The sequence below is a fragment of the Balaenoptera borealis genome, assembly GCF_965194805.1.
Source record: "Balaenoptera borealis genome assembly, chromosome: 2".
NCBI classification, from domain to species: domain Eukaryota; kingdom Metazoa; phylum Chordata; class Mammalia; order Artiodactyla; family Balaenopteridae; genus Balaenoptera; species Balaenoptera borealis.
In genome coordinates, this window is record NC_138867.1 from 165,301,124 (window position 1) to 165,316,088 (window position 14,965).

Genomic DNA, 14,965 nt, shown 5'->3' on the forward strand with positions numbered 1-14,965 from the left:
GGCACCCTGGCCTCAGACATGGATGGCTCTGCTTACCTGTCCCCTGGTCCCCAACCCTTGCCTTCCTTTAGTTGCGCCCAGTGTCTTGGGCTCCCACGCTGACTACCCTGGGTGCTGCACTCCTCCACCCTTAACTGTCCCCAGTGCTCTGAGTCCTTTACCTCAGGCCTAGCTCCCTTGGTCCTGGGTATCCTGTGTCAGGCTCTTTAGTTCCTGTGTGCTGGACCAGACCCTGTAATATATACGAGGTAAGGCAAGAGCTAGGGGTGGGGAATTTTATTTTTATATATATATACACACACGTGTGTGTGTGTAGAGAGAGGGAGAGAGAGAGGGAGTTTTTATTGTTGAATAGTATTCCAGTGTGTGGATATACCACATGTTACTTACCCACTTATCAGTTGGTGAACGTTTGGGGTTGATTCAGCTTTTTGGATATTTTATTATTTTAACTGGTATGTGTGCACTCTGTAGTCTAAAGCTATTGCTAGACTTGTCCTATATGAACAATTCATCTCCATTCTGCACAATAGGTCCTGGTTCTGTGCTTGGAATTGATGTGTATTTGCCAAGAAAGTTAGTGGTGGTGTATTTCAGCTCCTGTTCGGTTTCATGTTTGCTGCGTACCATATATTGAGGTTTGAATGATCTCCTCGTTCCATTGGCTTTTGTAATTTTCTAGCTTTTAATATTCCCTTCCAGTATCAAAAAGGCCATATTCTTTTGTTTCTGATATTCCTTACCTTTGCTTGGCAAACACTTTATGTAGTCTCCATAGTTTTGCCTTTTCCAGAATGTCATATAGTTGGAATCCTACAGTATCTAAACTTTTAGATTGGCTTTTTACACTTGGTTATACGCATTTAAGGTTCCTCCATGTCTTTTCATGACTTGATAGCTCATTTCTTTTCAGCGCTGAATAATGATCTATTGTCTGAATGTACCAGAGTGTATTTATCCATTCACCTACATCTTGGTTGCTTCCAAGTTTTGACAGTTTTGAATAAAGCTGCTATAAAAATCCATGTTCAGGTTTTTATGTGGTTCTAAGTTTTCACCTCCTTTTACATTAACTTGAAATAAACTAAATGATGTGTTACTACTGTTTACTAATGTGAAATTACAGCAGTTAGAATTAGTAAAAAATTCTTTTCCACATCTTGTCCTAATGAAGGTTTTATGGCTTGTTTCCATATGTGCTAGGGAGTAAGAGCCTTTGCCAAGCTTGCTGAGCCTGTGACCTTTCCTTTTTGGTCTCTACTTTTGTGTTTCTTTTATTGAGAGAACACCAGTATTGCCACATTCAAATGAGGCAGGAATAGCTTTCTCTGAGGTCATCATATGATGAAATACTCCTGCCGTCTTGAGTAGATTGTATCCTGCGTTCTGTAGGCATTGGGCTCTGTTCTCAAAGAGTTTACAGTATAGTAAAATGATTATAGCATGTTAAGTATATTAAAACTGGGATGAAGTTTTATAGGGAAATTAATAATAGATATTTGTTTCACCATTAATTCAAGGAAAAATGGCATGATACTTTGATATTTTGATCATAAAACATGACAAGAGTTGTTTTTCTGTTTGTTTTTTGTTTTATTTTAAGAAAGTATCCGAAATTCTGTATTCTATTTTATCTTTTCTGCCTTTGGCATACATGGCATACATTTTTTAATGTTATTGAGGTAATGGTATACATATTATTAATTATATATTTTTGATGTTTCTAATGTGAAACTCACTATAACCATGATATAAAGTATATGTAAAATGCTTTTGAAATTCATGTGGTAGTGCTGATTAGGTAAATATTCTATCATCTAATCATCCAGTATTCTGCATAGTCCAGAGAGATGTTATTTAAAATGTTAATTCATTGTGTTTTTTATGAATTTACCTGATTTAGAATCCATATTTTAATGTTAGCTTTGTCACTGTAGGACACTAGTTTCAGTTTAATTTCGTTAACATTGGATGGGCTGTGTGTGTGTGGATAAGGCAACAAAAGTCTCCTTTCTCCCAAATTTTGCATAGGATAAACCATAGCAAATAGCCATAGTGTTTTTGTGAGTTTCCTATTTCTGTACCTTTGGAAGTACAGAGATAGTTGCATGAAAACGTTGGGTTTCCCTCTGACTTTTTGGTTAATACTGAACTTGTTTCTCCTCTTTTAGCTGTGCGGTCAGAGAAGAAACGCCTTAGGAAGCCAAGCAAGTGGCTTCTGGAATATACAGAAGAATATGATCAGATATTTGCTCCTAAGAAAAAACAAAAGAAGGTACAGGAACAGGTGCACAAGGTACATTCCACCATTTCAACAACCTTTCATCAGTCCTTTTAGGATACTGCAATTTCCCCTTCAATATCATATTTTATCTTCATGGGACAATAATTTCCTTGACTGGGATCTTGTTTTTCAGTTTTTTATTTCCAGCTTCTGGCACAGTACTTAGCCTGTACTAGTTATACAGGAAATGTAAATGAGTCTATGTACTATGTGTGTATAGTGTGTGTATATATAGTATATTTTCCCCCTTTGCTTTCAAAATGTATTTAATGATTTAGGAATATTGTTATGATAAAATGTTTAGTAAAAAATACAGGGTATTAAAAAGAATAGTATGATCCTAATTCTGTAAACAAATGTTATAATACCTTATATGCTTTATTTTTAAATTCAATTTCTTTAAACTCAAAGTATTTTAAAGTAAATTAGAGATATTTTGACTCCATGTCCCTAAATAACATGCACCTCTAAGAAACAACATTTTTCTTCACAACCAGTTTATCATGGTCATATCTATTAAGGTCAGTTTATCTAATAACAAATCCATGTTCAGATTTCCCCAATTATTTCGTAACCTTTACATTTAATTTATCCAAACCAAGATCCAGTCTAGGACTACACATTATATCTGGTTGTTACATTTCTTAAATCACCTTAAATCCTGGACAGTCCCCCCTTTTCATGACCGTATGTAAGCAATGAGAGCAACACATTTAGGGTATCTGCCTTCTTGATTTGTGTGATTGCGTCTGTGTTCCCTTTTAGGTAGTAATTATAAGTAACAATTTGATAGATTCAAGTTAAACATTTTTGGCTAGATTACACGGTAGGTGTCATATGTTGCATGACATTGGAAGGTATTTAACCTCCAGTAGTTCACCGCGGTGACTAACTGATTTCTGTCTCTTGAGTTATGTTTTACCTCTTTTGATCAAGCAGCAGTATATGTATAATTACTTTGGCTCCAAGAGAATGTCCTGTTCCCCATCAGCCATTTCCCTGATGTTTTTTAAAAAATGTCAATTGTAGATCCTTTTCTATATGAATAATTTCATTTGGGGTTACAAAATGAAGATTTTCAGATTTTATTATTTCTTCTACTTATATTATCTGTCAATCTGTCATTTTATAGTACTGAAATACATGAAAGGCATGTATTGCTTTCCCATTAATTTACCAACTCAACTTTGGAAGTTTATTATTAGCTGCTTTTATCGATGGTACATTAGGGAATCTTTTTTTCTTTTTCTTAGATTATCACTATGGCTTTAATGAATTTTTATAGCTTCAGTGTATCTCAATCCAATGACATTTTTACCCTTTTAAAAAATTATAGTAAAATATATATAACATAAAATTTACAACTTTAACCATTTTTTAGTGTACAGTTCTGTGGCATTCAGTACACCCACATCATTATGCAACCACTACCATTATCACCACTACCCATTATCTTCAGAAATTTTTTATGTCCCCAAACTGAAACTCTGTGTCTATTAAAAAATAACTTCCCACTTCCCCATACCTTTAGCCCCTAACAACCACCATTCTGTTTTCTGTCTCTATGAATTTTACTATTCTAGGTACCTCATACAAGTGGAATCATACAATATTTGTCCTTTTGTGTCTGGCTTATTTCAGTTAGTGTAATGTTGTCTTCAAGTTTCATCCATTTGTAGCACGTGTCAGAATTTCAGTCCTTTATAAGTACATTATTCTTTTTGACACTTAAATTATAATGACTTTGGCCTATGGATTCCACGTTTATCTTTTGCCCTTAGGTAAGTTCCCGCCGTGAAGAGGAAAGCCTTTTAGCCCGGTGTCGATCTAGTGCTCAGAACAAACAGGTGGATGAGAATTCTTTGATTTCAACCAAAGAAGAGCCTCCAGTTCTTGAAAGGGAGGCTCCATTTTTGGAAGGGCCCTTGGCTCAGTCAGAACTTGGAGGTGGACATGCTGAGTTGCCACAGCTGACCTTGTCTGTGCCTGTGGCTCCGGAAGTCTCTCCACGGCCTGCCCTTGAGTCTGAGGAATTGCTAGTTAAAACACCAGGTAAGATGGGGATGGGTCTCAGTATGTAAGTGTGTATAATTAGAGGAAGCAGGAGATTTTAGTATGTTTTGATGGAAAGCCAGTAGTGTATTTCTGTACAGCAAACTACCCACTTTGATTCTGGGAAATCCCTAATACTGGCTAATTGGATATAGTTAATGACCATGAATTGGTGTACTGGCAGGAAGACATATTTTTAAAAAACTACTTTCTTTACAGTGTTATTGCTTTTCATGATTATTGATCAACCACAGTGTGAATCAACACCCAGGATAACAGGGTTTGGGGGAGGGGCACTGCATACTAGTGGAGTAAACACATAAAAATTATACTTCAGATACTGACTTTACCAATCTTTGTGTTACTTGGGAAGTTGTTTAACCTCTGAACTTGTTTCCTCGATATATAAAATGGAGACTGTGATGCAATGTATAAAGAAATTTACCTGACACATAGCAAGCAGCTGAGTGTAAATACTCCCTTGAAGTTAATTACCAATTTCTTTTCACTTTATCATTCTGTATAAACATGTCACCTGGTGAGAATTGGATCTAAACGTACTGTCTCTAATTCACCTTCTGACATTTTTCATTTCTTTTTTTTTTTTTTATATTGGAGTAACCTTCTGACGAGTATTGTAGTCAGCCAAGGAAAATTTTGGATGTAACTTTTTTACATTCCCAACAGTAGCTTGTGATGTTATTCTTTAAAAAGGGATTCCAATTGTGCATAATCAAGGCAGAATCAAAAAGAATAATAAAGATAGTTACCACCTCATTGCCCATTATGTGCCAAACTCTGTTATTAGGCTCTTTTATATAATTCATAAGAGCAGTCCTACAAAGTAAACAAGTGTCTTTTACTTATTTAGGAGCAGAACAAAAATTCTAATCCTGGTCTATTTATGCCCAGAATTCAGGCTCTACTTTACCTCACTTCTCCTTTTGTTCTTATCACCAATTGATTGCTCTAAAGGGAGTTTTGCCCTTTTGATTTCTCCCTTAGTTCATTTGTGATTTTTAAAAAATGTATCAACATATATGGTTTTTAGTAAGTGTGTATACACACACACACACACACACACACACACTCTGACATAACGTCCTCACATTAGTTTGTGTCTGTATTGAGAAATATTTTCTTGTTTTATGTTAACTAGTATTTTAGAATAAATAAATTTTTACCATGTCCCTCCCCACAAGATGATGAGAAAAATATTAAAAAATGACTAATTTTTGTGTGAGATATAATATATATGTTTTTTAAAAATTAGCTTGTGCCCAGTTTCTAAATCATCTAATGAAAAGATACATGCATTTCAGGAAATTATGAAAGTAAGCGTCAGAGAAAACCAACTAAGAAACTTCTTGAATCCAATGATTTAGACCCTGGATTTATGCCCAAGAAAGGGGAACTTGGCCTTACTAAAAAGGTATGTTATTTTAGTCAATTCTAAAATAGGGTTGAATCCAGGAAATAGGGGATTTTAAAAACAAATCTTTTAGTAATACTTATGACATCAATGCGCATATACATAGAAATTATAGAATGTCAGAGTACACTTGGTGATCTGAGAGATCCTACATTAAGAGGCTGTTTTGCATTTGTACGGACATGTGTATCACTTGATTTTAGATTTTCTTTTCAAGTGAAAATGAAAAAAGCTTTTACAGTTGAGTAAAGTTTGTGTTTGTTGTAATTTCTTTTCTGGGCTCAAAACCTCTTACCTGATTTCTACTTCACTTCTGTCTCTACAAGCCACTAACCTACTCTAATGCCATTGCCCTGTCTGCATAATACCTCAGAAAAGACCTAGCTCAGCTATAATCCAGGCAGAAACACTTGATCTTCAGTTTTGCAAACTTGGTTTCCATTAGCCAAGAAGGCATCATTAAATTGTAGTTGGAAATAGAAAATGATTTTCTAATTCTATAATGGATGATAACTGGATATTGATTCCTTAGGATACATCCTGCTCTCTTTGTATTTGAGGAGTAACTCAGTGTATATGTTACAAATTCAGTTGTAGGTTGCACAGATTTCCTATTTTAAAAAATTCTTTTTCTTTAAAGAAAAAATGCAGATTGTAATCAAATCATAAATAGAGTTTTTGGAATTCTTTCCTTAGCTGTAGCAAACTTCTATCCTTTAATCCTATATTAAGGCCCCTAGTTTTTGTTAGTCACTCATCTGTAAATGTAAAATTTAATTTGTTTGTGTTTTTATACCTTACTTAAAGAGTCACATTATGTACTTTAGTTCCTTTGTTCTTCTCAAAGCAGTTTTATGCCATGGACTTTTCGGTTGTTCTTAGACTCATCTCCTGCCCTCCGAACTCTCTCTGCAGTTTGTGCAACCTTCAGTGACAATGTGTCTCTAACTCACTATCCTCTCATTGTGCCCCACACTCTAGTGAGGCTGTGGTCATCTCCTTCTGCAGTGCTTTCTCTCCTGGATTTATATTATTCAAATCTTAGCCACTGCACAAGATTGTTGGCAGAGGTAGATGGGACGGGCCAGGGAAACTGGGATTCAGTTGAACGTTTTGAGCGTGGAAGTGACATTTGCAATCAGATGATAAATTTAATGGTATTGTACAAGGTGAGTCATGGGAGGCTGTTGTCTTACTGCTAGAGGTGAGGTGCTGCAAATGTCATTGAAAGTAAGAATTCAGGCGAGTTAAGTGAATGACTCCCCACCCCCTTTATGGAGCTATAATTGGCATATATAAGTTAATGATTTGAAGGAATAAGATGAATTTTGAATCCTCAATGTTTTTGAGACAGGGTTACTTAAAAAATAGTGTTAATTTGTTTTATAATAACTGTAAATGGAGTATAACCTTTAAAATTGTATAAAAAATTTAAAAATATAGTGTTAATTTGTATGACCTTGCTCTGCCAAGTGCAGTTTTCTAATCTGAAATTTAACTTGTTGTGTTTGTGGGTTAATTTTTTCCCTAAGGGGATAAAAAGCATGATTTAGTTGATAATTTTAATTTATATAGGCGAAAGTGTCCCAGAACTCTTTGAGATTTAATTTACACCAATAAAATGCACAGATCTTAATTGTTCTGCTTGATGGCTCTAGCAGTTGTATATACCATGTTAAGTACCACCCAAACTAAGTATGCTCTATATCTGTCACCCCTGGAAGTTCTCTTGTGCCCCTTTTCACTCAACTCCCCTTTCTCATCTCTTCAAGAGGCAAAATTTTCTAACTTCCGTTACCATAGATTAGTTTTGCTTGTTCTTGAATGTCGTATATGTTGTTTTGTTTTTGTTAACTGGCTTCTTTTATTCAACACATGTATTTGAGATACATCCACAAGGATGCTATTTCAATAGTAGTTCAAGTACAATTTGCTTGTCCTTTCTCCTGTTGATGCACATTTGCATTTTTTCATTTGAGGGCTATTAATCATAAGACTGGTATGAATATTCTGAGTCTGTTTGTGTACATATATTTTCATTTTTCTTGGTGGTGTAAATACTTAGGGGTGGGATTGCTGGCTCATGAATATATCCCTTTTAAAGAAACTGCCAAACACTTCTCCAAAGTGGTTGTACAACTTCACGTTCCCGCCAGCGGTATTATCAGAGTCCCAGTTGCTCCATATCTTTAATAGCATTTGGATTGTCAGTCATTTTAAGTTTAGCCGTTCTAGTGGATATGAAATGATATCTAATCATGTTATTAATTTGTATTCCCTAATGATTATTGATTTGGAGCCCCTTAGTATGTGCTTACTGGCCATTCCTATATATTATCAAACAACTGTTCAAGCACACTTACATTTTTGATTGGGCTGTTCATTGTTTTTATGGTTGCTTTTTTAGGAGTGCCTTTATATTTGGGATACAAGTCTTTTGTCAGATATATGTGCTTCAAATACTTTTTCCCAGTCTGATGCTTGCCTATTCATTTCCTTAGTCTTTCATGAGAAAGAATTTTTAAAAGTTTGTTTTTTCGTTTATGATTTATGTTTTGTGTCTATTTCAAGAAATCTTTGCCTACCACATCGACACAGAGATGTACTTTCTGTGTTTTCTTTTAGGAGTATTCTGGTTTTGATTTATATACAGTTCTTCATTTTTTGAGATGGAGTTTTGAAGTGGATGTCCAATTGTTTTAGCACCATTAGTTAAAAATCTGTTAGCTATCCAATTCTCTGTCTCTCAATATTTTTGGTCTCTTTAAGCATTAGATATAATTAATAACTGTCACTGTTGAATTTCAGCTTTTTTTGGTAGGGAGATAGGCATCATATTTGGTGCTAGAACAAGAGAAAACCAGAATTATTGGTGATGGCTAGACCTGGACCCTGGAGAAAAGTGACCTCTTTTCTGTTTTAGAAGTGAGTTCTGCTATCTGACCTAGTCAACTTCACAGTTAAGGTCCTGCTTACTGTGAGGTATATTTTGCCATCAGGTTGAAACCATGATTCAGCTCCATCTTGGGACTACACCATGGGTTACCAGGCAGGCCACACCTTGTCTTTGGATGGATCAGTCAGTGGGTTAGAGAAAGAGGGATTGTCTGTTGAGGTGGTGGTAACTTAAGAGTGCACAGACTTAATGCATATCCTACCAGATTATGCATAAAGTAAGTTACTGGCATCTTTGACATGTCCTCCAAGGCACTTACAGAGTTCTGTGGGTTTTTTAAAAAATATATTTTATTATTATCATTATTTTTCAGCCACGCCTCGCGGCACGTGGGATCTTAATAAAAGCACAGAGTCTTAATTACTGGACCACCAGGGAAGTCCCTTTTTTTATTCTAAGCAGAGCAGATGGATTTTTATTCATGTAGTGTAGTGTGTGTGGGGGTGTGTGTGCGTGCGTGCGTGTGCATGCTGTTATTTCTATTTTGGCTTACAAAATTGTTGACATCAGAAATGAGAATTTTTTCTGCATCATTCTCTGACTGTAGTTTTGGGAACATTCTGATTGTTTTTGCATCACAGCTTTTGGGTGAGTGTTAAACAATGAAGTATAAATTGGTTATCTAAGTAATATAGATGGTAGTTTTCTTTAAATTATGCAGTCTGTTTTGTGGGTTTGTCTACTAGTGTTTTGTTCCATTTAACTAGGTACCTAACATTTGCTCCTTCATTTTATTTGACTTCATAAGACTCTGATCTACGTTGAACATGAGGAACATTCTTATGATTTATTAATGTATATAATAAGTGTTCAGAAATTCACAGCTGCATTTTATCTTGTTTTAACCTCAGACTTTGGGAACTTCATAGCAAGAATAGCATCCATTATATTGACTTTTGTGGCCACTAAATTTTGTTTTACAGTCATGATGAAGAATATTATTCTTGTAGGAGAAGACATTTTCTTGGAATAGAACTAATTGATACAAGCATTAGTAGTAGGGGAATAAAATGTATAGTGAATTACTCTTGATGTTTAAAGTTTTTCTTGTTGTTTTTTGTTTGTTTGTTTGTTTTTGGCCACGCCACGTGGCTTGTGGAATCCTAGTTAGTTCCCTGACCAGGGGCCCTTGGCAGTGAAAGCGTGGAGTCCCAACCGCTGGACCGCCAGGGAATTCCCGATGTTAAGTGTTTTGTTTTTAGTTTCAGTGTTGCTTTAATTTATATTAATCTGCAGCAACTTAAATTAGAAAGACCTTCCATGATTCAGAGCTTTTTGATATTTAGAATTCATCAGGTAAATAAGTCTGTGTAAAATCCAGTGGCTGTAAGTATAACATTAAGAAGGAAGATTTTAAATACACGGTGGTGTGGAACAGAATTGAGCTGGTGGGTCTATAAGCACATACTTTTTCTCTTTCTCTCCCACTTTAATCAGAGCAGTGTTCTATATCTGCTTTATATATTGGGAGTCTCTGAATAAGCCAGTCGTTGTCCGTAGTCCCCCCACCGGAGTATGGTGGTTTTGAGTTTTAGAGCATGAAAAAACAAACCAAATCTGATGCTTTTCCCAAAAAGTTTCTCTTCAACCCTTTACTATTACACTGTTCCTTTAATTGTTAAAAACAGCCAAGATTCTGTATCTTTGACAATAGACAGTTCAGCTTTTGGCACATAGTATAAAGGGTTTATTTTCTATTCCTTTGTAAAACATGATGCATTTTACTTATTTGTAGTGTTATGAAGCTGGTCACTTGGAGAATGAAATTACTGAATCATGTGCTGCATCTCGTTCTAAAGAGTTTGGTGGAGGTGAGTGTTTTTGAGATTTAAGAACTGTATTGCAAAAATAAGTGTGAAGTACCCTGTCAGTTAATGAGAAAAGTTACTAAGCAGGACTAGTAAGGTTGCAAGTTCTAAGACTTGTTTGCCCAATATATGCTTCCTAAAACTACGTATGACACTAGAAAATTGTATTGATTCATTTCCAACTTTATACTGAAATTAGTTAAATGGAATTAGAATTATATTAGTGTTAAGGAAATGTTGGGAACAATAAAGAAAAATCAGCTCCTTAATTTTCTTATTAGATAATTCTCCATACTGCATCATTACTTTCTTGGCTTTGATTCCTATAGGACAGAAAATACGGAATTTGAGTTGAGGGGGAAATTGCAAATCATCTTAAACAAGTCTTTCATAGTCTTACTTTCTTATATCACACCTGTGACCTTTGGTCAATGAACATATGCTTGAAAAAGAGAGCTTACATTTGAGCCTAGTCTATTATGGTTGCTTTCAAAGGCCTTGGGAATCTTCTAGATTAAATTGGAATCTGTTTCCTGGAACCTCTGCTTGGTCATCTTATTTCTGCCCACAGCAGGAATGGGCAGCCCTTCTTCATTCAATAATAGATAAAATAATCATAGTTTAACTATCTACTCTACCAGTTTCTTTGCGTAAGGACTGTTACCTCTGATCAATCTAAAGCATTACAACGAATTAGGATATTATTCATATTATCCCTATCTTGTAGAATAAGCATGAAGATGAAAGAGGTTGGAAGGGCTGGGGAACTATATCCAGACGTGACCAAATTTATTGCCACACTGCTGTCTCATTATCCACCCTGTGTTTCTCCATAGCAATTCTTTCTATCCCTTTGATCATTTTGTCTGCCTATGCCATTTATTGATTGGTGTCATTCCTGAAATATTAGCTTAGATTTGAGCATGCTACATCAGATATGATCTATCAGCAAAGGGTATTATGGGGAGATTATATTTTACGTGGTCTTAAACGTACACTTCTTTGAATGTGATCTGTGATTATTAAGTTTTTTAGCAAGTAAATTAAGCAATATGTTAACTTATTTTAACCCTGTATGCAATTATAATATAGGTTGGTCAACTTGTTTGTTTGATTTGAAAAAAAAAAACTAAAAAACTGCTTTCAAAATAATATCAGCTCTTTCCCTATACATTTGTACTTTAGTTTTCTGTAAAACCTACAACCTGCACTTTATCCTCTGTAAATTTCATCTAAATGTTTCAACTTGTGAGAATTTTGAAGCTTTATTCTGCCACCATCTTAACTCTTCCCTTTTAGTCTTAGGCTGTCAGCAGCTTTGATAGCAGAGCTCCATCTCGATCAGGCAGATCAAGAAGAGAGCCCTAAAGCAGTCTTCCAAAGTATTTGATACCTAGCTTAAATATCCTGGAACATTTTACAAAATATCTCTTTAAAGATTCCTCTTAATGTTTCTATAACAAAGAGTTGAAATATGTATAATAAAAAATGAGTGAGAGACTAAATTCCATTTTCTAAATATGCCAAGATTAGGCATTCATATTCAAGGTTATAGTACCGCTGCATGAATACCCTTTTTTTTTTAATTAAAAAAAAAACGTTTATTTGTTTATTTATTTTTGGCTGTGTTGGGTCTTCGTTGCTGTGCGCAGGCTTTCTCTAGTTGCAGTGAGCGGGGGCTATTCTTCCTTGTGGTGTGTAGGCTTCTCATCGCAGTGGCTTCTCTTGTTGCAGAGCATGGGCTCTAGGCGCATGGGTTCAGTAGTTGTGGCACACGGGCTCAGTAGTTGTGGCTCACGGGCTCTAGAGCACAGGCTCAGTAGTTGTGGCGCATGGGCTTAGTTGCTCTGCGGCATGTGGGATCTTCCCGGACCAGGGCTCGAACCCGTGTCCTCTGCATTTGCAGGCGGATTCTTAAAACACTGCGCCACCAGGGAAGTCCCTGCATGAATATCCTTTTGGCCAATAAATGTATTGGTTGGGGGAGGGAGGTATTTTTCTCTCCTATAAGTCAGATCTTATGTATTTCATGTTTTTGTCTTAATCCTTAAATCATAGAGTGATATAATTTATTGTCTTTAATCTTGGAGGCCAGGTTTTAGTATCTTTTCCTGACTACTAAATGCATTTCCTCCCCATCTGTAGGATATTAAAGTCCTTTGTGGAACTAGAAAGTCTTTCATTTCAATCATATAAAATGAAATTGCTTTAATAACCTGTATGTTTACTATTTAATCCACATGAGGCAGAATTTATATATATGTATCCATTTCCCCAACTAGTTATATACTAATGGGTAAGTCGTTTTTTTTCCTCTGCTCTTGTTTTCCTCATCTGCAAAGTTAGAGAATTAAAATTAAAATTAAGGTTGGTGTTTACTCTAACATTCCATAATTCTATGAGGTCCCTTTAGTTGAGGATAGGAGTTCTTGGACATGCATGTGATCAGCCAGCAGGTAACACCTGTTTTCCTGTCCTAGGCACCACCAAGCTGTTTGATAAACCAAGGAAGCGAAAACGACAGAGACATGCTACAGCCAAGGTGCATTGTAAAAAAGTGAAAAATGACAGCTCATCAAAAGAAACTCCAAGCTCCGAGGTATTATGCAGTTCTTCATCTTTTGACCTTCCAAAGCGAAGCTGCTTTTCACAGTAGAGGCCACATCCCTTTTCCCTTTGAGTTTACCTAAAAATAGTATTCTGTTGAAACAGCTAGTAGTGATGAGGAATCCTGGAGAAAAAGATGAATCTGATTCTAGTAGAAATAAGTCAAAGCACTATGGCAACTGTGGGTGTGACCTTTTTAAAAGATCACACCCCATGCTCTAGGTGTCAGATGAAATGCATAACTGTTTCATCAGGAAGTAAACTTGTTCTAAAACCAGAGAGCACAATATCAAGTAACTGTATAATCCAGATGAACTTGGTATTGCCCTTTAAAAGTTGAGACTGCAGTTAGGGGAAAAACTCATTTGCTTATTTATTGAGACCACCAACTGCTGAAATTTAGAGTAATGTTTGTAAACAGCGACTTTTAGGAAACAGATTTAAAGCCATTTTCTTGAAGAGCATCAGTGCAGCTATTGATGCTATCCCTAGCTTTCCAATTCAGGTTAAAAGAGAATTAGAACAAGTCAGGTCAGCATCACATATTATGATACAGAGTGTTTCTTTCCAGGACAATTTGAATAGAATGCCCAAGGGGGGCATTATTTAGGAAACACTGATCTTGGAAGGACAAATAAGTAATCAAATAAACTTAAGAATGTTTTCTCTCCCTTAGTGAAACCTTAAAATGGAACAGCTCAAAAAGTTCCAGTGGAACAGCCTCAGAGCAGTTAGTGGCAGGGCATGAGGCGCCCACTACCCGCCCAATCACAGCAGGGTTAGAACTAACATTGCATGCAGTCCGCCCACGTGATTGGCTGAACATCTGTAAGTGCTTAATGGCTAGACAAATAGCAGCCCAGAGGGAGGGGGTCAGATGGAGGAGACATCAATAATATAGATGTGGGATGTTATTTTTTCTCTGCAAGGGAGAACTGATGACACACAGGACAGCTGCAAGCCCCAAGGAGACCGTTGAGGAGGGTGTAGAAAATGACCACGGAATGCCTGTATCTAAAAAACTGCAGGGTGAACGAGGAGGAGGAGCTGCACTCAAGGAGAATGTTTGTCAGGTAGAGAATGTTTGCCCACTTGCATTTGAATTGCATGCTTATCTTTTAAGAGAAGTCCTCTCCCTTTCTCTTGATGACCTAGTCATGGTTAGAATAAAAATTCTCTTGGATGATTCCAGTGGAATCACTTACTTTAAAGATTTAACTCTTCTCTCTTCCCACAAAAAAAGAAGAGAAATATTTAGTGTTGCCCCTGGGTAGATACCCTGAAGTAGGTCTGAGATGGAAGGGGTGAAATCTGTGGTTGCTCAGCCAAAGATAATTTTCCTGCACCTCTCATGGTGTGAGAATGTTTGGGTTTCTAAGGAATTTTTCAAGGAGAATTTTCAACATAGATTGTTGGGTTTGTGTGTGTGTGTGTTTTGTTTGTTTTTGTTGTTGTTTTTGGGTTTTTTTCCTGCTTTAAAGTAGTGACTTTAGAGAACCTACCACCTGTATTTTTCTATTTATTTAATAAACATTTATGCAGTGGTTTTTACTATGTGTCAGGTGTTTTTCCAGTCACTTTGTAAATATTACATCATTTAGTTATCATAACAATCTCATAAGATAGAGGATCATTATTATCCTTGTTTTATAGATAAGAAAATTGAGGTACAGGGAGGTTAAATAGCTTGCTTGTAGTCACTCAGTGAAGCCAGGATTCAAACCCAGGCAATCTGGGTTTTGAGTCTTAACCACTATGTTGTCTTGCTTCTCTGTGAAATGTGCCTCCACTTTAATGTCAAATGCCTTTATCTTACTTGGGAGTAG

The 14,965-nt window shown here is 36.1% G+C and overlaps 1 protein-coding gene across 15 annotated transcripts in view; it reads left to right on the plus strand.

Annotated features, from left to right (window-relative positions):
- The window catches only part of NSD1 (nuclear receptor binding SET domain protein 1), a 135,239-nt gene that overhangs the window by 80,300 nt on the left and 39,974 nt on the right, over positions 1 to 14,965 (plus strand). For 14 of the 15 annotated variants that reach the window (XR_014241400.1, XM_082380496.1, XM_082380497.1 and 11 more), the window contains 6 exons: positions 2,172 to 2,296; positions 4,066 to 4,336; positions 5,659 to 5,768; positions 10,460 to 10,535; positions 13,013 to 13,131; positions 14,069 to 14,212. Coding sequence is in view for 14 of the 15 variants with exons in the window: in XM_082380496.1 (XP_082236622.1) it covers positions 2,172 to 2,296; positions 4,066 to 4,336; positions 5,659 to 5,768; positions 10,460 to 10,535; positions 13,013 to 13,131; positions 14,069 to 14,212 (845 nt within the window). In the remaining variant the exon portion in view is untranslated. Of the gene's footprint in view, positions 1 to 2,171; positions 2,297 to 4,065; positions 4,337 to 5,658; positions 5,769 to 10,459; positions 10,536 to 13,012; positions 13,132 to 14,068; positions 14,213 to 14,965 lie in introns of those variants that run through there. The other variant, XM_082380492.1, reaches the window with a different exon arrangement.